The sequence below is a fragment of the Struthio camelus genome, chromosome 7 (assembly GCF_040807025.1).
Source record: "Struthio camelus isolate bStrCam1 chromosome 7, bStrCam1.hap1, whole genome shotgun sequence".
NCBI lineage: Eukaryota > Metazoa > Chordata > Aves > Struthioniformes > Struthionidae > Struthio > Struthio camelus.
The window spans coordinates 708,752-731,017 of NC_090948.1; the positions used below are offsets into that span (position 1 = coordinate 708,752).

Consider the following 22,266-nt stretch of genomic DNA (forward strand, 5'->3'; position numbering starts at 1 on the left):
ATAAAAAAACTTCATTAAAAATACCCTGCTCCTCCCTTCTGGAAAGGCACACGTACCCAGTGACCAAACAGATGATTATACAAGTAATACAAGGCAGCTGACAGAGTTCACATGGGAAAGGCTCAGACACAAGATGCCGGAGAGAATTGGTGGCCCTTTGCTAAGGTGAGATGAGTCATGTTCACTCACACGCAACGCCTGACCGGGGAGCCACAGGCAGACCTGCAGTCCATGCTGCACCTCTACGGACCAGAGCAGAAAGAGCTTCCTGCTGCCCCGCAGACGCTCTGGCACAGCCCAGCGGCGAGAGCCTTCGCCCTCCCGCACCAGACGGACTCCGCAGTCAGCCGCTGCGGCGGGACCCCACGCTGCTGCTGCTGCTCTGGAGCAAGAGGACGCCCTCTGAGAAAAGCAGAGGGGCAATTTCCAGCTGACTGAAGGGTAAAGATTTGGGACTGGGGGGATTGTACGTATGAGGAAGACAACTCTCTAAAAATTGAGGTATTGAGCCCCACCGTCTCTCATCGGTGACAGACACAAGAAGCCTACTTCAGATATGCAAAACCTCAGCATGTGCAAGACTCCATAAGCCAGCTAATGTAAATGTATTCTTTAACTGCACACAAAGTGCAAAACACATCCATAAAGCAGGTTAAAAAATAAAACAGGCACCAGCTCCTCTTAATCTAGTTTATGGGGTGCAAGTAGGCAGCTTCAGCCTTGTATCTGGCAGAAGGTCAGAAGTTTCTTACTCGGCCATACATCCACTCCCATTCATGTTGATCCCAGTGTCAGTGACAGGTACTTTTATGGAAAAATCAAAACATGACGAGGTTGGAAAACAACAGTTTGCAAGTTTTTCAATATTTAAGAGTAGTCACATCAATTTTCAGGTTCAAAGTCTAAGACTGTACTTTCGTCCGTACCCTACCTTCCACGCCGAAGCATTAACATGGGAAACGTTCTGTGTCATCCCATCATATCATCTAGCCTTACGTGCCAAGCAGCTTTACATGGCATTTACAATGCTCTGTTATTGCATAAAAACCTTGTACCGAGGAGTAACAAGTACTTTTCTCTGCACAAAACTATCCAGGTTTCCAAAAATCCTCTATTCCTTCTTGGCACAAAGAATATGCATTAAAAATATTCATTTTAATACGCAACTTGAGGGTGGTTAATAGTCTGCAAACATCTGCGTCACTGCAACAGAAGCAGAATGAACTTCTGAGCCTTCTTGGAGGGCACAGAGAGAGACAACAGGCCTCCTTCTGCAAGAGCTTTACCCCTTCTGCTCACCAGGACTACTCACCACAAAACTACACTTCAGCGGGCCCCGTCTCTGAGATCCCACCTTGCCAAACTTGTTCTGGTCAGTATGAAAAAGACAGAAATCTAAGTGAAGTTTTAAACACCTCCATTTGAGCTTACAATCCAAACAAGTAAATAAACGTAATCCAGGAAAAGCTGCAGAAATGTCTTTCTTACAGGAAGTTACCCTTTTTGCAAACACTGTCAGCTGTAGCCAAAGCAGCAAGTTTCCAGGCTCTTCGCTCAGACACAACTCTTCATCGCGCAGAGACACAGCCCATCTCTTCACCCGCCAAAGCACCTGGGCACTGCAGCGACCTGCTCCGAGTTCATACCCAAGGAGTGCCGTGGAGGGGCTGTTCTGGGGGCCCCGGCTCCCCTTACATCATGCACTAGAAGCCTGTTCCTGCTTCTACAGGGGATCCAGCCAACACCTGCACCCAGAGCATGCTAATGGCACTGCAGGGGGACAGCCCTCTTTGCGCAGCTGATCAGTCTCACAGCTGCCAAACTCTGCAGGCGGCACGAGCAGCCTCCCAAAGCCTCAGCTGGTGCTTTGGGACCTGTAGGCCAGAGGAAAGCAGCTCGCTGTTTTTCCAAGGAGAGTTGTTAAGCCCTTCAGTTTAGGCAAATCTCCTTCAGCAGCTGAAGTTACAGCTCACGGAAGCAGAGCGCGTTCTTAGGGAACTGCACGGCTCGCGTGCAGTTACAAATAGCACAATATATGGCCTACTGGCACTTCCCAAAAAATTCTTTTTTAAGCAGGGGAGGGAAAGAGGCAACAGATGGCACAAGCAGGGAGAATCGACAGGGACCTAGATGCCTCCAAACGCAGCAACAGTGGCCACAAGCCAAACGCACAAAGTCTTTTGGAAACAGGAAAATCAGCAGCATAAAACCAGGCGTGCAGCTCCAGACACCCAGTGCTGAGGCGCACAAGTATGCATTGGGTCTATTTCAGATTTGCTCTCCTGCTTTGTATTAGGCACGCACAGATGCTGACTCGAAGCTGCCTGGAGGACTTTGCGAAACAGTAATCAAGTGTGATGCTTGGTTTTAGTTGACTGAACCAGCTAGAGACCAGGACAAGAGACAAATCTCTGAAGCATTCATCTTCTGGTTGAAATATTTCACATGATCAGGCAGGTGTTTTTAAAAAGTCAGCTTTCACATCAGTCACCACCACAACTTTATATCAGCACAAAGTTATATAACCTTTCCGTGCCTCTGGTAGAGCAGAAGAGAAGAGGTACAAGAGAAGTGATTTATGTTGCATCATAAACTGTTGGCAAGCAATACTAGCTACATGCACACACAAAGCCCTGAACATCTTTGAAGGTGAAGTCATAACCCAATGTTCCAAATTTTACATTAGAACTTACTATATATAGCAAGTATGCAATAAGCTTTGATTTTGCTGTACATAGTAGCACTGTTCTTTTTGTGATGAACTGCTAAATATACAGATACTGAGGCTATATTAGGCTAACAGCAGTAAAATTAAAACCTTCAAAAAGGAAATAAAAAAGTAAGCTGGGTAGACATAAACGGGCAGACATTTAAAGGCTATCCTGGAAACAAGAGGGCCACAACCAAAATGCGTTACGGATAATGAGTTGAGAGCCCCAAAGTTTAAAGTCTAATGGTATCACAGGCACAGCTAGGGCAGGGGGAGCCAAAGGGAGGGGAATAAAGGACTCTCTAGAGTGAGAAAGTAAATGAATATACATATTGTAAGTTGTTGCATGCAGAGATGTATATGAAATTTTAGAAGGGATTTTCATAAAAAGCTTTATTGTGTGAACGGGCTGGGAGCAGGGAGGGGAGAAGAGCAATCTGTCATGAGAAACCACTCAGGAGGATCGCAAAGCAAAACCAGAGACCCAGCTTCAAAGTGCTGCAGCATTTACTCAGTCTGCTGAGGCCCCCATACCCCTGCAGACCAACACTTATCACCTAAGAGTCAGAGCAAAATATGCTTTTTTAAAAAGCCCCAAACCCAGCCGCGTGGTGCTCTCCCTGGGGCAGGCAGAGGGAAGCCGTAGGACACACGCGTTTCTGCCCCATTCCCCTTTGTGTTAGGTTGCAGGCCACGAGGCAGACCAGAACAGCGGCCCCATGAGCAGTTTCTCCCCAAAACCACGAGTGCGATGCAGAACTCCAGAAGGGCAAGATCTGGCCTGTGCAGCTGGTTACTCCGGACTAGAAGCATGCTCAGTACACTGCATCATATACCTGTTGGGCTGCATCTCTTGGGCAGCTAAATTTAACACCTAGGATATGTCAGCAAACCTGTTTGTTATAAAACCAACAAGCAGTAAGCTGGGGTTTTGGGAACTTGGAAAAGTACTGGAAGAAAAGGCACTTAACTCAAACTTCACGTTTACATAGCTTCAAGTTTAAATATGAAGTTATTGTGAAAGTGAACAGAAAGCAATATGCAACAGCACATGGAGAGGGAGGAATTCCCTTCCTAGGGAGGAATAATCCCATGCAGCAGTACAGGCTGGGGGCTGACCTGCTGGAAAGCAGCTCTGCAGAGAAGGACCTGGAAGTCCTGGTGGACAAGTTAAGCATGAGCCAGCAATGTGCCCTTGTGGCCAAGAAGGCTAATGGGATCCTGGGGTGCATTAGGCAGAGTGTTGCCAGCAGGTCAAGGGAGCACTGTGTCCAATTCTGGGCTCCCCAGGACAAGAGAGACATGGCACTCCTGGAGAGAGTCCAGCGGAGGGCTACAAAGATGATGAGGGGACCGGAGCATCTCTCCTCTGAAGAAAGGCTGCAAGAGCTGGGCCTGTTCAGCCTGGAGAAGAGAAGACTGAGAGGTGATCTGACCAATGTGTACAAGTACCTGAAGGGGGGGTGTCAAGAGGATGAGGCCAGCCTCTTCTCCGTGGTGCCCAGCAACAGGACAAGAGGCAACGGGCACAAACTGAAACACAAAGTTCCACCTAAACCTGAGAAAAAACTTCTTGACTGTGAGGGTGACAGAGCACTGGAACAGGTTGCCCAGAGAGGTAGTGGAGTCTCCTTCGCTGGAGATATTCAAAACCCATCTGGATGTGATCCTGGGCAATATGCTCTAGAGGACTCTGCTTGAGCAGGGAGGTTGGACTAGATGATCTCCAGAGGTCCCTGCCAACCTCAACCATTCTGTGATTCTGTGAGATTCTTATACTCAAGAAAAAGTCAACTATCGACCTCACAGACCAGGCTGGAGTGCTGAAGCACCAGCACGCCACACGCACTGGCTCTGGTCCCGTGCACAGGCCTACCACCCCTGCTGAGAAACGAGCTATTGCCATGCTAGGTGCAGGCTGAATAAGCTTAAGTTCTCAAAAAAGTTGTTTTAGCTTGTCAGAAAAGTTATCGGTCTGCAGGTATCATTACACAATACAAGTCCCCATCCCCACCAAAAAGCTGACTTCTGTGTCCATTCCTCCCCTGTGCTACTGCTGGGTAGACATAAATGGACAGACATTTAAAGGCTATCCTGGAAACAAGAGTGCCACAACCAAAACGGGTTAAGGATAATGAGTTAGGAACCCAAGCGCAGCACTACTCCAGTCTACAGCATGGCCTCATGAACAGTGACATATGGACACCTAGGGGAAAGGGGCAGGATACCACAAAAACAAGGGGAGAAGCAAAATATCTTAAGCAAGATGTAGAAGGAGAAACATCACTGCATCCCATGGCAGTCATCCATGAAGTGCACGTGGGGCAATTTCAACCTGCTGCTTCAGAAAGGGGAAAGACTCACACCCTTCTCTTTTTACTTGCATCTTTCCTGTAGGCCACGCGTTCCTGTGGCTCTCCTCATTTCAGAGCCTGCCCTGCAAACCAGTTGTCTCACTAAACCAACAAAAAGCTAACCCAGAAAAGAGACCATGCGCACAAGCAAAATTCCAGGTAGTTTCTGATGAAACACAGATCTGGCGCAAAGGAGGGAGCAAAAGAGAGATCATGCAGCTGGAAGGAGAGACAGGAAGGGGAGCAAGATCTTCCCCTCTCCTGAAAGGAGCCATGACGACTGCTCAGCTGCATGTGCAACCAGCTCTTCAGCATCAGCAGCTCGGTATCACTCCAGGCAGACGACAGCACACAGATACTGATATTCAACCCTGGCGAAACTGTGACGACTGAATTTAGGCACAGCCTCTCTCAAGTAACAGTTCAGAGTTGTAACTAGCTCAAGACCTCAGCTCTCACAAATAACTCATTTTTTAACTACTAAACTGGTTATCTGTTATATTTCTGCAATTTTCAGTTGTTTATTAAAGTTCAGGTATACTAAATCATCTCTCAGACTGGCCAGGCATTCAGCTTAAAAAAAAAAAATCAACAGTTTAATCTTCAGCAGCTAGCCCTGCTTTGTTTTTGCTGCACTTTTAATAAAGAACAAAAAGAACGGAGGCTGTCCATTGTTGAGGACTGCTCTGCAACACAAGGCAGGCTGGCTCACTTCCTTCCTTCTCTGAGTCAGCTTCTCCCACGAAAGTAACCCAGCACCCATCTGCTCCCAAAGCTGGAAATGCTGCTAGGCTGGGCAGTTTAGGACAGCTGGTGAAGCAGAGTTAAATCACAAGCCTGAAAAACTCTCCCCGAGAGCTTCATATACTCACACTTGTTTTAATTTTAATTTTTTAAGAGGAATAAAGGGCACATAATCTTCCTCTGAAGGCTGCAGAGAGTTTTGGGAGGATAGCATGCTTCCCTTTTCCTCTTCTGAGAGAGGAAGCTGCAATTAAAGAAGCCTGCAGGACAGAGGATAACAGCGAGGATGAAGCAAGCATCTGCATGTTTGGTCTTGGCAAAACCTCAGCAGAAAAATGCTAGAATCTATCCCGAGACATGCATGGGAGCATGCTAGAACTATGCGACTGACTTCTACCGAGAACATTTCTTTGATACACCAACCCATTTTCTCTTCCCTTCCCACACACCTTTGCAGCCAAGCTGGCATCTTTTAGCATCTCAAACTGATGACAGTAGGTGAGGGAGGGAAATGAACAACTTAAATTATCTCAAGGAACAGTAAACACAATCTTTTAATCCCAGCTAGTTTTACTTAAGTAGTTTTAAAGCTGGAGAACAAAGAACTGCTGCAAAGCATGAGCCTTGCCAAGAGCAGCTCGGCTACAGCCTCACTTGGATTTGTAAGTGCTTTTAAAGGCTTTCCTTAAGATAAAGGCAAACAACTTTGCAGACAGAGCTAGAGGCAACCATTTTCCTCACGCTTTGCCGTTACAGGCAGCCTTGAGAAGGGATTAGGCCACATCCTGGCTCTCTCAGCTCTTCGGGACACGATTTCCGACAGCGCACAGGCTTCTGGAGAAGGCAGGCATAAACAGCAGGTTAGGTTCAGAGCGCTGAGTAACACCATCTACTCTGCTGACACTCCCAGAGTTTTCAGTCTGGTCAGCTACTTTTTGTTAACTATAAAGGTCTTTAATCATACAAACGAAACGAGCAGAGATGAGCTAGGATCTAGTGCCTCAAAACTAGACCAATACCCCATGATAAGAATTTACATCAGTGTTTAACTACAGCGCAAAAAGCATAAGACATGCCTGAAGCACAAAACAGCGTCCAAGCAGTAGCAGGCGCTCTATACATGAGACAAAAATAGAAGCTACAAAGCAGCAAGAGAACATGCTTAGCGGGTGTTTTTCCTCTCGACTGTACTCTAAACCAAGAGCGTCTTATGAATTTGATTTTCACAGGTTGCTAGTCTGCCTGTTCTTTTTCCAGAAAACTTATTTTAGTAGTCAGCTAATGACAGAGTCTTTTCCTTGCAAAAAAGTAGGGGTTTTTATTATTTTGTCCCCAAAATAATAGCTTTTCTAATCAAAAGAAGATTATTCCCTTTTAAATCCAGTTACCTCTAGCTTTACACGTATTCACAAGTTATCTGAATTGTTTTTTAATTTTTTCTTCCAGTAATTACCCTACATCCTTTGCAGAACGGTACCATATGCCAGAAGACAGTCAGAAAGATTCACAATAGAAAGCGCCAACAGTTGCTCAGCGTTGACATGCCTAGGGTTAACGTACGCAGCGCTAACAAAGCGCTACATGCATCTCCTGCATTCTTGCTCATTCTGTTTGTTAGCAATAACAGGCCTTTGTGCAGCTGCTGTTGAAGTCATGGCACAATGGCTTTCACAGCAGCTAAGCGCAATGTTACCAGTCACAAGCCTACTCTTCGAAACTACTGTTACTGATATAAAGTTGTAGTGCCTATAAAAGGCCTCAAAGCCTTCAGATATTTAACTGCAACTCCAGGATCATTGCGGTTCTAGGACTAAGGAATTGCAAACATTACTGAGAACTAAAGTTATACCCTGCAGGGTATAACAGTCAATCAGCAATGGACAGAAATGTTTCAGTTCTACCTTAGGAAAATTCAAGGGAAACAATAACATTAAATTCCCCTGAATGGAGAAAATTAGCTATAGGGCAGGTCTCAGCAACAGAGAGTTGTTTTATAAGTGGCATTCACCAAAAATACTAGGCATGCTGGTCTCATAAGGAAACTGAGTACATTAGACACATGGGGAACATGGAAAGCTGTCTTGTTCTGCTTTCCTAGTTTTCTTCTGAGTAACTGCAGCTGTTTATCCAATTACTGCCTAATCTTTGAGAGGCAGCCAGGTGGACTGGGTTGGCAGCTCACCTCAGATATTTAAAGCAGAGACTCATCCTTCGGCAGCCAGCTGAAGGAGGCCAGGAAAATGGTTACAGGCAGTTAAATATATCTATACACCCATAGACACACAGAAAGATTTACTTGACTAGTATAGAAAGAAGGAAAGGTCTGGCCTTAATCCAGGCCCTCCTGTAATTTTTTTTCTCATCACTCTTGACATTTTCTTCTTTCCCCAGGTTTACAGACCTCTTCACACCCCTTCTGCTCTCTGCCTCTAGATCAGATACCCACTGTGTCAGCCCCCACATCCTCTTGATTATTTAAAGCCTATACCATGAGTTAAGAAGAGTAGACAGCCTATAGCAGGAGTAGTACTGGCTTGCGTACACATTGCTTTTCCAGCATTAAAGAAGCGGGAAAAATTAAGGGACAACATAACGAACCAATACGTCGCTAGAGGACACAGTGTATAAAGCTAGACGCTCATTAGCGGAACTCTTCCTAATGGCTAGCTATGGTTTTCAGATATAAAGTTAATCCAACCCCTTCTTTAACAGTATCACAAACGAGGTCCTGTGTACTATGACGGCCGCTGCTGGAAGGTTGCCAAATGAGCCTAGTTCTTATTCAAGTTGATGGGCGCTTTCCCCATGGACATCATTGACTGTAGTAGAGTAGGAAGCATCAGCTGAAACTGCAGATGGCAACGCTATTTCCAGTCACACTACTTCCTGTATATGTAGGCACCAAATATTCATCCTAGACAAATTTCAACTGTTTGATGTGACAGGGAGTGCAAGATCCCCAACTCTCTATCCCCTCCACACTTGCAGCCAGTAAAGACAAAATGTTTGTAGAGGCATTACCAGGAATCTGCTCCCACGTTGATGTTCCCACCCCTGGTTGCCTGTGAACCCTAAAAAAAAATTCGCTTGTGGTGATGTAGGCTACACCTTGGCAAAGCGCCACCCTTTCAGATACAGGATTAACCTCAAGCGCGGTGAGAAAGTTCAAATATAACTCGCTGGTCAAAGACAGTTTTTGGTACATTCATTCTGAAGAGTCTAAAAGAAAATGTCTTCACAAGAAATCAACCAATTGCAGGGGAGGTAAGGGCCTCCGAGGGCATTTCTAACTGTTAAATGCTTGGTATCAGTACCTAATTATGATAAATACAATCTTGATTCCAATAAGAGTTTTAGTTCTTTGAACTAAAACATAACTCAAGGAAAGTGAAGGTGCAGGAACTTTTAGCCCTCCAATCACAAGGGATCAGTTTTAGCCCAAATGAAGCATCATCAATACACACCACATCCTAGCTGTAAGTGGCTCTAACACATGACTACAATTTTATTAGCTCTTCAAGCAGGAACCTGTGGGAAACACCTCACAGTGGCTTTGCCCAGTACCGCTTGTGTCCTCAGTATTAATTACCTTGCGGTCCCCTATGAGATCTGGGGCTCCAGGTCCCACGGGTCTTCCTAACGTTTCAAACAATTATTGCCTCCAAAAAGTCACAACCACTAACTAACATTCACACATTTAAGTTTAACAAGTGTCAACCTCAGCCTCAAAGGAAAGACAAATTCAAACAAACAGTGAAATGTAGATTAACATACAAAAAAGATTTTCATGGGAAGCATTAGTCCAGCAAGCACTCACCTGATACCAGAGGCAAAGTTATGTTTCAAACTGTGTTAAGAGATCTCTTATTTCTGGAGTCAGATGCTCCACTGCCTTTGCAGCTTCTGTGATAGCTTTCCGATACATCCCTTTCTTCTTGCGATTAAATCTCAGTTTGAAAAATTCAGAGAAAGGAGAGAGTTTTGAAACAGATAAGAACGAAGTCGTTGGAGAACCAAACCATGATACTTTAGCTTCTCGCCATGAAGGTTCCCCATTTTCCTTCTGGCTAAGGTTTATGTCAAGAACACGTGCCGGCCACCATGGAAAACCATGAATTTTACCCCAAACAATATCCCCCACTGAAACAGTTCTTCCATCTTCAGTGACACATTTAGACACACTTTGTGTATGTAGTCTAACTGTTAACGGCGGCACAATTTTACGCTCATCTTTTGAAGATGAGGAGACAGACGCATCATCACCAGGTAAAAAGTCACACATTTCTGGTGATGTTACTTCTGAACTAGAAGACTTGGATTCATCTAGACTGTCGTTACTACACACGGATAAGCTAGAAGAATCTGCTTTTCTTTTACGATAATTCATAAGGAAAGTCAAGTTATCATGTCCATCTTTACCTTGGGGAAATCTTTTAAAGTCCTCATCTTCACCTGAACTCCCTGAAGATATCTCTGCTAAACTTCTGTCTGTGGATTCATCATTATAAAACGCACCAGGATTGGACTCCCCGCTGTTCTGAAGGACATTTATCTCATCAATAAGTTCTGCTTTATAAATTGAAACACTCTGACCATCATTTATTCGATGGGGCTTCAGTCGGATCTTTGGAGGTGGAACATCTGCACCGGAATGCACAGGCCGCGTGAGCTTCAGTTTTGGAATGGAAGCAAGCTGGCTGCCTGCTGACTTGTCCATTAAACATTTGGTTTCTCGACATCGTTCAGTGTCTCTAGTCTCTTCTTGGTCCTCCTCTCCATTCTGCAATAGTCGCTGCGGACAAAATGGTTTGACTGAGCCATGAACTCGGGAAGGAATTTTTACAACTTCACCTTTCCCTTGTGGAGTACTGTAGGATATTTTTATAACTGGCGTTCGATGCACTAGTTCCCCAGAAAACTTGTCTTCCTCTCTCTTTTCTCTTTTGTTTCTTTTCTCAGTGTAGTCAGAGTCACTGTGCTTTTTCTGCTCTTTGTCCTGAATGCTCAGCTTCCTCCTTGTTTTAGCATTTTGCCTAGCTGTGTTTGTATCCTCGGGGTTCAGAGTGTTTTTACACTTTTCACAGAGCACCTGCCTTGGCCTCAGTCTGATAGTGCTCATGATAAGCCTTCCCGGGTCTCTATTCCGTGACAAACGTCTCCTTGTCCTCTTTATAGTCCGTGGCGGTGGCTGAGGAACCCACTGGTTATACGTGTGCCGAAGCCACAGTGGACGAGGAAAAGGAGCTCCCTCAAAATAAGGAGGGTACGGAGGAAGGTTGCCGGGCGGTGGGGGAGGCAGAAGAGGTGGTACTTGCTCATCACTGTTTCCTTTGGGAGGCTTTTCAACAGCAGGCTGTGACTCAGCCTCACCCTGCACGGGATCTCGGCCTTCAGGAACCCAGTTAGCGCAAGCATTAGCAGGAGGCTCCTCTTGCTTCGGAAGGGAAGACGGAAGACAAAACAATCCGGACCTAAAACAGCGTGAAAAGGACAGGGAGGGAAAGAGACAGAGTCAGAATGTTTGAAAGATACTTCTCGGGGAAAACGCTGCATAAAAAATACGCTATTTTCTTTAAAAACAGACTTCCACGTGCTAATAAGGCAACATTTTCCCTTTACTTTTACGACAAGGCAGACAATTCTGTCACTGGAAAAAAAACAACACAACAGCATTTAAAATTTAGGAAAGGTAACCTACTCTTCTGCCAGAAAGGGCACAGAGAACAACAGGTCAAAATCTCTACTTCCATGAACTCTTTGCACAGACTAAGAAGTTTTGCACTAAGAAGTTATACTCTAGCAAAGCAGTTTACTCTATCAGCAGGCTGGTAAAGCCAGAAGGAGAGATTTTTGGGAGTTAAAGTTCCTTTTTTCATACTGTACTTGCATGGCTAATTTTTCAGCTCCTCAGTCAACATGTGAACAACCGGACTTGGATGTATAACTTGCACTTTCAAACCAGAGGTTTCCCAGTACACAGTCTTGATCCTCTCCCATTGGCCTTTGCCTATATAATCTTTATTTGTTCAAAAAAGGAACATGCCATTACTTCAGAATATGAAGATTATAAATCACGATGTATTATTGTCCATTGCCAAGTTTCATTATAGGCTATCAAAGTATTGCACAGGTATCGATAAAAGCAAATCCTCTGCAACACTGAAACTCATAATCGTGACTCACGTCTTCAGGTTTCTGCACCAAAAGTTATGCTGCTGGCCTGACACTAGGGATGTTATGCTAACATAGTACTTCAACAAATATTTACCCTGAAACACCCTCTCAGAATGGACAATGCTCACTGTCTTGGCTTTCCAGAAACACTGCTTATCTACAGAACGGGCCACCCAAAAAAGTGTTTCGCCATTACAGACCAAACACTAGTTAGTTTTAGTTTAGGAAACTACAGTCCCCTCCCTCACTAGCCATCTTTTCTCCTTTCAGCTACGAAAAAGTACCTCTCCCCAGGCAGAGGAGGAGTTCCAGGGTAGCGTTACAGAGAAGGACTTTAGCAACCGTTACCCCGGGCAGCACAGAGGGAAGATGAAGGAATTCTTTCAATCGCTCTTCTCTTAACAAGAAAGCAGCATAGCAAAACCACTCAGGTGACAGAGCCTGCTGCGAGGAGACGCTTCCTTCCGACTCCACCGGACCGCGCTGGCTCGCTCCTCTCCTGAGAGCGGCCTCCTGACCCCATCCAGGCACTTGGGCCTCATGACTGCGCTTCTTCCCCAACTCCATCCTCAAGCTGGATCACTTTACTGTAGGAATATCCTAGGCTACTGCAAACGTCACTTCCCCTTATTGTGCATGGACCAGAACGTTTCTCCTTCCCAGAAGGATCAGCAGAAAACAGTGTTACTGGAGGTCATGAACAATCCCAGATTAGAAAGAGCAGTTTTCTTTACTAGATCATAGGAGATTGGGAGACATGGGCCCCATTTATCACAGCTCTGATCCACTAGCTTCATTTTTCTTTTCTCAGACAATCACAGACAGCATCTCTGTCACCTGATTTCCATGGAGACTCCAATCAAGTTTAAAAATAAAGCTTGCATAAACTAAGCAAGCAGGAGTAGTCTGATTCCGGTACCAAGTCACTGCTCCTCTTAAATTGAAATGAATAGAAGTAACCAAGTTATCTGGACTCTTAAAAAGAAGTCCTTTCCCATCACTTGAAGAGTGAAAGAGCAAGAATCTGCTACTTGGAAGACAGTTCAGTTCAGCTGGATGACTTTCAAGATTGAATGCTAGTTAATCAAGAGGATGAAACTGTTGAATTTACATAATTTGGAATAAAATGTTTTTGTTCTAAGAAGTTTTTTAAACAGAGACACCTCAGAATTTAGGTGTGTCTCAAACGATAACCAAAGCAAGTGCAGTTTGTACAGCTGATCAAAGATGTCAGCATATTTCATAACAGCAACTAAATGTGCCGTCATCCTCAAAGCTTTGGCTGTAAACTTTGGTTATTTCATGCAAAGAACTAGTCTGATTCGCTCACACCAGAAAACTACACAAAAGGAACTTTCTGTTCCTTACATGGAGACAGGCGCAGCTTTCTCTGCTCCTCTGCGCAGGCCCTGACCCTGTCTGCTCTCAAAAGCCCGATTCTGAGCAAGCAAACGAGCACGCAGTCCATCAAGGAGATTTCCTTCCTGAAAAACTGGTGTGGGATGAAGCTTCTCACTTGGCAGAAGCAAAACACTCAAACATTAGATTTACTGAAGAGATGATTTACACATGCCAAAGTTAACATCTCAGTGCTTTATAATCCTGCTACTCTTGGTATGGCACACCTTGCCACAGAAACGGCACTCCAGTGAACCACAGCATTCTGGTCTAAACCCTCCCTGGGAAGCGCAGTGACAACATTTTTTGTAAAAGAAACTAACGAGCCTGTGATTAGGATACCTCTGTCCTATTTTGATTACATAACTCTGGACTAACTTTAACCTCAAACTCGACAACGTTTGCAGAAGAGTAACGAAGAACTAGAAACAGTCTAATGATTTCAGGAGGCTTCCTGCTTCGCCCGGGCACTGAGATGCAGCCAGACTGAGATACCAGACTACGTACGTAAACTCGCACATGTAACTGGTCCAGTGCTTCAGAGAAGTACAGTGGTCAGATAAGTCATTTTAATCAGAAACCAGAAGCCTTTTAGGTTGGGATTTTGCTACTTTAGGCTTTACACAAAAATAGGAAAAAAACAACAAAAAACAGCAACAGCTCCCTGAGGCAGGGACTTCTCATCTAGCATTGGTCACTCCCACACGCCAGGGCTCCGATTTAGCAGCAGCCCATTAGCCCCTTGTCCAGGTTGAGCTTCAGCCCAGACAAAGCCACAGTAACACTACTGGTCTGAGAAAAAATAAAACACCTGCCTCTTGGATGAAGGATTACATGAACTGCAAAGCTAAATAACAAAGCAGCTTAAGATTCATTTTCCACGCCAGCTTGCTTCTGCACAGCCAGGTAGCAGCTACAGCAAAAAGCTCTGGGGAAAGAATCTGCCTAAGGAAGGTCATGGCTACGCAGGATTAAGAGCACTGATAGATGAGCTCTGGCAAATCCTATTGTGGCACTCCGGTAAGATCCGCCTCCACCCTTCAGCTCTGCAAGAAGTTACCCTCTGCCAAGCTGACAGGAGGGGAACGCACTCACATCTTGCCTGCATCAGCATCTTTGCTCACAGCTCAGCATCTCTGCACAAATCCACCTTGGTTAGCAGCGTAAAGCAAGCGCCAGACTGCAGCAGAGCAAGCAAGGCACAGCAGTGGGACAGGCCGACAGCTTGCCATAACATCCAAGAGCATCATCAAGAGCTGCATTCTCTGCACAGCTGCAATAAAAAGCTGCATCAGAAACTTTAAAATACACGACTGCTTGTGCTTTCTGCACAGCTAAATCCTTCTGTCCCAGTTTTGGGTTTGGAATCCAGGTAGGAATTGAAAAATTCAGAACAACTGTCTCCCTAAAACTCCTTTCTGTACCTTGGTTCTCATCATGCAGAGGTGAGCACAGCAAAAGTTTACAAAGTTCCCCCTACCTTCCTAACCGAGCTTGCAAGTGTCCCCAGCACGTGAAGATTTTTTTAACATGATACAAAGCAAGTTGGATGGAGCTGTGCTCTTTGGATCTCAGATCGTTACAGTAAAGGCAATAGCAGTAAAATACAGCCCCTCAGGAGCAAACAGTTCCTTCAGTTGCGTCTCTTGGCTTCAGACAAGGTAGCAGAATCCTGAAAACTATTTTTCCTCCTAAGTGGTAACAATACCCCGTATCCTAATACACAATCAACAGCCAAGACACACAAGTGATGGAACTGTTTGCTCCTGAGGGGCTGTATTGTACTGCTATTGCCTACAGGGTCAGCCTGTATTTGTTTTTATTCAGACTTCGGAAACGCTTCCAGTATAAGAAATCCGTTTTGCTGAGAAATCATCCCCTCTCAAGTCTCCCTCCCAGATTAGTTTTTGTGTAGCGCGCAAGAAGAGTTCTGCTGCTTTTCTTACCTGCTTCCTTTCCCACCCTCCCTGTGTGATATTTTGCTCACCAACCCTACTCCTCATGCCAAGGGGACAGAGGGGAAGAAAAAACAACTCCAAAGAGGCTGTGGACTGTTTCATCACCATATCATCACCTGCTATTTATGTCTGCTCAGCACAAGCGGGGGGGGGGGGGGGGGGGAAATCAATAAAACAAGGTTACTTTCGGTTTCTTTATACCTCACATACTTTATTCCTGCTAAAGATGCACTAGAAGATTTGAAGCTCCCTCAGACTAGTTCAGCTATGGAAAGACTGACTGTTAAAATAATTAAGCCTCAACTTTGGAGAGCCTTAGCAAATTCCAGTGCCCCAGACACCATTAGGTGTTCTTCCCTGCCCACCAAGTCTGAAGCCAGTTTTGTACAGGCACAGCTCTTCATAAGAGGATTTAACTTCACTATTTTTCGACCTGCTACGTAATAAGAAGCATAGCATGTGTCACACTTGGCTTTCCAGCAGAAGTTTACTTGAACCAAAAGGAGAAGTATGAACTTCACTAGCCTTCACCACAGACTGCTTTACACAAATCCGGATGTCATTCAAGTACTTCCTCTATCTCCATACTGTCATTATGGACTCTGCATATTTAAACCTATTCAACCAAAATGAAGATCTGCGAGTTTTTGGTTTAGGGGCATGAGAGAGCGTCCCGCTATTACAAGCATCAGGATATACTGTAGAATGTGATTTCCTTCTGTTTTTAATCCCTGTTTCTGGGACAGACATAGCCAAATGGATTAAGTTACCTCAATCCAATCTCTTCTTGGAAACGGAAGATGCCATCCTCTGATTTACACTCATGCATGATTAAAAAAATAACTCATTACAAGTTCAACCGCAAGAAAACTGCTAAGACTTACTACCAAAAGCATTGCAATTGCAGTCAAAATTCATTTACATTTATTTCTTTGTGAACATGAACGCTCTGCAGTTTACATATGACAAGAATGAATTCATTAAAAGAGAGTGACTGTCAATGACTTAACGGTATATACTGTCACTGCAGCAAGTACCAGTATTTATTTTCTAAGCCACAGTGGAAAAGGGGGAGGTAGGCTATCACCATTTTTCCTTCAAATAATTCCACAGCTTTTGAAAAAGTCACACATCTATTTTTAACTACATCCCACTGTTCCTCAAGGCATAAGTGCGAAGGAGGCTGAAGGTAGGTAAGCACACGTGTGCCTGCAAACCACTCGCGCTTCCCACGTAAGTTCCCTAAATCCCATAAACTTGGAAATAGTTTCTAGTTAAAACCTAAGACCCATTTTTTCACTGCTAAAATAACGGGAACCACGTATCCAAGTTCCCTGGATGGACCTGAACGAAAAAGGATTTACTGACTACCTGGGAACTTGGCATCAAATATTTTGGTTCCCGCTCGGCTCCCCAAGCCATTCACTACATTTTAAGAGAAACGCAAACACAAATCTGTTGTATGCAATACCAAAAAGAGTTTAACACACAAAATGAAGCAAACGACCCACCATACAGGCTTTCCTTCTTTCCCTTTTGGGGTTCAGCCCTCTTTTTCCACATATAAAACAATGCTCCCCTTGATGACTCTTCTAAGTTGCTTCCGTCTTTGCAGTCTAATCCCACCATCACGTATATCCCCTCTTCCCCATTCACAGATGTACTGCTGTTCCACGGATTACCAAGCACAGGTCTCCTTGCCCAGGAGACGAAGACATAACATAAATCAACTTCCTGTGTGGAGAATGCAGGCTAGTGAGAGACACCTCTCCACCAACACAGCAAAGCGCAGAAAGGAAAAAAACTTCCACCATGGCCCTGTTCTGGACTAGTTTTGAGGCCCTCAAAGTTCAGCATCAAGCTGATGAATTCCTACTTGCCTTTGGGATGCAATCCCTACCTTTACCTTAATAAAAGGCAGCTTCCAATTGCCAGCAGATTGAATCCTGCACTCTGGTGTTCACACAGCAGCGAGCAAGATCTCATCTCCTCTCTACACACCACATTCACAGTCACTGCAACTGGGAGAAGGTCATTTTAATCTCTTCCCCATGCTTACCTGAAGTCACTACAGTTCTGCAGGGGCCGGAACTGTGCCTCATGTGATATTTCCTTTCTACTGACTAGCAAAACCAATAAACCTATTAGCACAGTGGCTCCCTGTCCACAGCTCTCAAGCCCTGTATCGGTCACCACATGTCACAGGCTTACGAGGGTCATCTCAGGCCAGCCAACATTAAGGACCACCACAGTTAGGATTAGGCCCTCCAGCATTTGTTACGCGTGCAAATTCTGTATAAACACCTGAAGCAGGGAGACCTTTCGGCTTGCAGCACCCAGGCCCTAAACCATAGAGGGGAGAGGTTCTTGCTCAAGTACTGCAAGAAGCTCCTGGAAGCCAAGATCTCGACGCAAGGTTTCCAACTACCTTCTGAAAAGTCAGACAGTAGGCGTTCCCTCTCTCTGCCTTATCGCTACAGTAAAACATGGCTCCGGGTGGCACTCGGAAGCTGCACTGCTTTTCATTGCATTTCTGTACCTGAGGTGGCACTACTGTATTAATGAATTATCAAACAGCTCAGCTCAAAGATTTTAACTTGTTTTAAGGAGATTAAAGACAAATAATCTCATTCCTGTTTAACTTCAGAGTCAGCCAGTTCTGTCTGAACGCTCATCTTTCCCCACAGAAAAGCCCGATCAGTAGACATGATAATCACTGGGGCAGAGGGGAAGAGAAGGAACAGTTATCGTAGACATCAGTTAAAATAAATTAACAAAAATCCTTCCCCTTTTTGTCCTCTCCCTTTCACTCCAGGTCAGAAAAGGGTGCGCTATTTTAACGTTTTCACTACAGGTCCACACGGCCAACCACCGAGCTGTAGGCTTCTGAGACTAGCAGAGGGCAGCGGAAGGAGAGCCAGCCCTCCTCAAAGCCAGCTCCGTAGTTTCAGGTGATCTTTCGGGCTGCCTTCCAACCCTCAACCCCAGCAGAGGTCATTATTGCTAACTATAAGGCCAGGTGAATGGAAAGATTCCAGAGGCACCTTAAAAGCCTAGGAAGACATGTTAGATTAGTTGCTCCTTGGATTCACTGGGGGCAGAATGGGGGGGGGAAGGATACAAAATCAAAAAGAACAAAAAAAAAAAAAAGGAAAGAAAGAAAACCCAGGAAAAGGTTAGAGGGAAAAAACACAGGTAAAAAACCAAAAGTATATGTTGCCACTAATGAAGATGACAACTGAAACTTTAAATGCTAGAGACAGACGGCTTTTTGAACTGAGTAAAGAGATGCCTGCCACTTACTGTTTCGGCTGGAATCAGAGACCAAGGAGGGCTTTAAGACTCTTAAACAGAGTAAGAAGCCTGAATGCTTTTGAAAATCTGGCTCCAATTTTCCAGGATATCCATGTGAAAATAAACAAACTAGGAAAATTAAGTCCAGAACGCTTGTTTCAGACATCTCCTAACAAGGTTTACAGAGGTGAAGTTGGCTATATTCCCACCCAGCGCTGACTTGACAACCCATTTATTGAGGAGAGGGAAACTAAGCTCCTCTTCTCACCTTTCCGCTAACACAGCGCACGCTCAGGGAGAAGTTAGCCAGGTTTGCTGCGTTAGTACCCGGGAAGGCGGTATTTAACAGGGGTGCATTTAAAGATGCTTTAAGAGCGGGCACCGCTCTGAAAGAAAGCATCCGCTGTGCGAACGCCTGCCCCGTCCCGTATGAGAAGCCGCCTTTCATGCCGCGCAGCACCGCGCGGTGCCAGAGCGGGCCTCGACCCCTCCAGAGCCAGAGGCGCCCGGGCAGGCGGGCGGCCGAGCCGGGCGGAAGGTCACCCCGCAGCCCCCAGGAGCCGCGTCACGGCCGAGCGGGGCCGGGCAGCCTCGAGCACGGGGGAAGGGCAAACTCCACCGGGGGGGGGGGGGGGGCAGAGCCCGCCGGACGCCGCCCGGCCCCGCCGCCAGGCCCGGCCCGGCCCCGCCGCCCCTTTGTTGCCGGGCGCGGACAAAGGGCGGCCCCGGCCCCGGCCCCGGCCCCGGCCCCGCCCGCGGCGCCCCGCGGCCGCCCCTACTTCTTGGTGCAGTCGAGGAGGACGCCGGTGAAGCGGCGCTCGCCGCAGCTCAGCGTCACCACCAGCGTGTCGTTCACCATCTGCTCCACCAGCACCGGCAGCCACGACCCCACCCGCGGCCCCGCCGCCGCCGCCGCCGCTTCCTCCTCCATGCTGCGACCGCCCGGCCCGGCCCGGCCCGGCTCGGCTCGGCCCCTCCGCTCCCTTCCGCTCCGCGCCGCGCCGCGCCGCGCTCCGCCCCGGGCCGCGCCGCCGCGATGACCTCACGGCGCCGCGCTGGCGTCACGGCGGCGGCCGGGCCGGAAGCGGAAGGGCGTGAGAGCGGCAGCGGCGCGGCGGCTGGGCGGGGCCGAGACGGGGGCGGGGCCTCGGAGGTGGGGGCGCCACGGAGGTGGGGGGGCGCCTCGCAGGGGGCGGGGCCGCGCGGGGGGCGGGGCCTCGGAGGTGGGGGCGCCTCGCAGGGGGCGGGACCAAGGAGGGGGCGGGGCCGCGCAGGGGCGGGGGGGAAGGAGAGCGTCTGGGAGCGGCAGGACCGTTTGGGGGGGGGGCAGAGCCAAAGAAGCGCCTGGAAAACCCAAACCGGCCTTTTAAAGAGCAGCCTTCTTTAAACTCTGCCCCGAATTGGTTAAAATATAGAAAATTGAGAAAATGTACTCGGAAACGTTTATAAACATTAAAATAAAAGAGTGCTGCTGCGATGTTCAGCAGCTCAGAGCACCTACAAGAAGATTCGTTTCCAAAACACGGAGGCTGACCAGGAAGGACAGGTTGGAAAGACGCTCTGCTGGGAGGAGCGCGGCCCGAGACTGAGGGGGCGGGTGAGGGCGGAGGCGTCGTCGCCTTCGAGGCCTCCGCGGGCGCCCGGCGCGCAGCTCCTCTTGCGAGCCCTGAGAAGATGCTGGTAGGTGCGCTGGAGAGTTTGTAGGAAGTCTGGAAAGCATGCGTTACGGCATCTCTTACGTGTGTTTTTAGTTTTGGGGGTCTGATTTTAGAAGCCTACAGAGCCTTTTAGAGATCCTGCGGCTGGAGAAAGCGTGGCCTCTCTCAAGGCGAAGTGGACTGTACCTCGGGGCGCGTGCCTCGGCACTTTCCATTGTAAAATAACAAACAAAAGGCAGTCACTAAAGCACCCACAGCTTATGGCAGCGCTTGTCCTGGGAAGTGAACTATTAAAATCACATGTTGGATTTGAATCAGTTCCTACCGCTTCCCGTTCTTGAGTCCCATAATGACCACCGAATTAGTGAAGACAATTAAATCATGGGGCTCATAAACTCTGAAGGATCCAAGCAAATGCCCACTGCTAAGGGTGGAAATCTGACCCCTTTGTGACCAGCTTCCCAGAAGAGGGGACGTGCTTTCCCCGTATTTGTATGATTTCACTCCTGCGTGGTTCACTCCTCGACTGGCTTCTAACCACGCTTACAAAAACCCATTGGCTTTCTACAAACGCTAACCCAGTGCTACCAAAGCTTTTGAAGGGCTTCCTCTGTCAGATCCCTTGTAACGCCAGCTACGTTTGCTGCATCGTTTTTACTTTCTGAGATGAATTACGGTTTAGATGAAGCCTCAGTCCTTGGGTCTGATTCAGCTGCAGTACGTTTTGGATCCAGATGAAGGAGAGGCAGCAACTGCTCTAAGGTACTTTTGCATTCTCATCTCAAAGACAGCCAAGAGTTGCTTGTCTTTCATTAAATTTAGAGCAACCGAACATTTGCCGAGTTACATCAGCAATAAACGGACCTCAGAAATTGATCTGTGGGGCAGAATCACCACAAATGCCATACTGGCCTTTGCACCGCATGTGCCAGGAGTCCAAAGCGAGAAAAATGCTTATTCGCTTATTCACTGCCAGTAACGACATTGCAGCAAGTTTGCAGATCCCATAGCAAATATTAAAACGTCAAACAACGAAGTGCCGTTTTCAATGCTTTTTCCTTTGAAGGAGTTTAGAAACCGTTTCTGCTAACACCTAAGTTCCACATGTTTTTTTCATTCTTCAGAGAAATACCATTAAAATTGTGTGAGGTTACACAGCAGGTTCAGTTGATGACTCTGTTCTTTTGCATACAAAATAGAGTTGTATTTTCCTACCGTGTGGTGTGGCTTTGAGAACTAAGGTCACTCAACACTTTCCAAGGTAAGCCTTCCTTCTGTTAATTTTGTCAGGCATAATGGTTTCTGCTTTTTTTTTTTTCTTCCTAGGTGTTTGACTAGGTGTCCTTTCAAGGAGATCGTTCTTGGTTACATTGGTTTGACATTCCCAGGAATAAACAATTTTGTTAGTTTTAGCTTTACTCTCCCTCTGCCTCAGTTAAGCGTTTGTCAAACAGGGATGATACTATCCCTTCCTAGCGCAGAGATATCTGTCGGGCCTTTGGATGATGTGTTGGTAGCATCACAGAGACATGACCAGGAACCAGTTTCTTTGAAAAGAAGATGCCTCGTTTCCCGTGTGGAGTCCGGAGAGTGAAAGTGAAATAAAAACTTGGGCCATTCACGTTAGGGAAAGATACAAAGAGATCCCGACCGACCCCCGGAGCCAAAAGCAGCAGTGGTCCTGGGGGTGACGCTCGTAGTCGGTGGCTGGTTTGTCGGGGTTGTAGATGAGCCAGGCCAGGGAGGCAGGTCTGGGTTCATCGGTGCGGGTGCAGCGCTGAGCCAGCAACGCCGCGTCGCCTCCGGGCTCGCACCAGGTTTGGAAGCAGTTTAGCGCCCGGCGCGTGGCGCAGAGCCGGAGCCAACGCGCCCGCTAAGCCAACGGGGCTCTGCACGGCCCTCCTGCTACGGGCACCGCCAGGAGCGCAGCGCGGTCCCGCCGAGCGGCCTGAGCTCAGCAAGGCTGGCACCGGGCA

The 22,266-nt window shown here is 46.9% G+C and overlaps 1 protein-coding gene across 4 annotated transcripts in view; it reads right to left on the reverse strand.

Annotated features, from left to right (window-relative positions):
* PWWP2B (PWWP domain containing 2B) overlaps positions 1-19,644 on the reverse strand; it is a 44,605-nt gene extending 24,961 nt beyond the window's left edge. For all 4 annotated transcript variants that reach the window (XM_068951331.1, XM_068951335.1, XM_068951334.1 and 1 more), the window contains exons 1-2: positions 19,412-19,644; positions 9,626-11,279 (exon numbers count right to left, since the gene is read on the reverse strand). In XM_068951331.1, coding sequence (XP_068807432.1) covers positions 9,644-11,279; positions 19,412-19,563 — 1,788 coding nt within the window. In that variant the 5' untranslated portion in view covers positions 19,564-19,644 and the 3' untranslated portion in view covers positions 9,626-9,643. The remainder of the gene's footprint in view (positions 1-9,625; positions 11,280-19,411) is intronic.
* Positions 19,645-22,266: the final 2,622 nt, after the last annotated feature.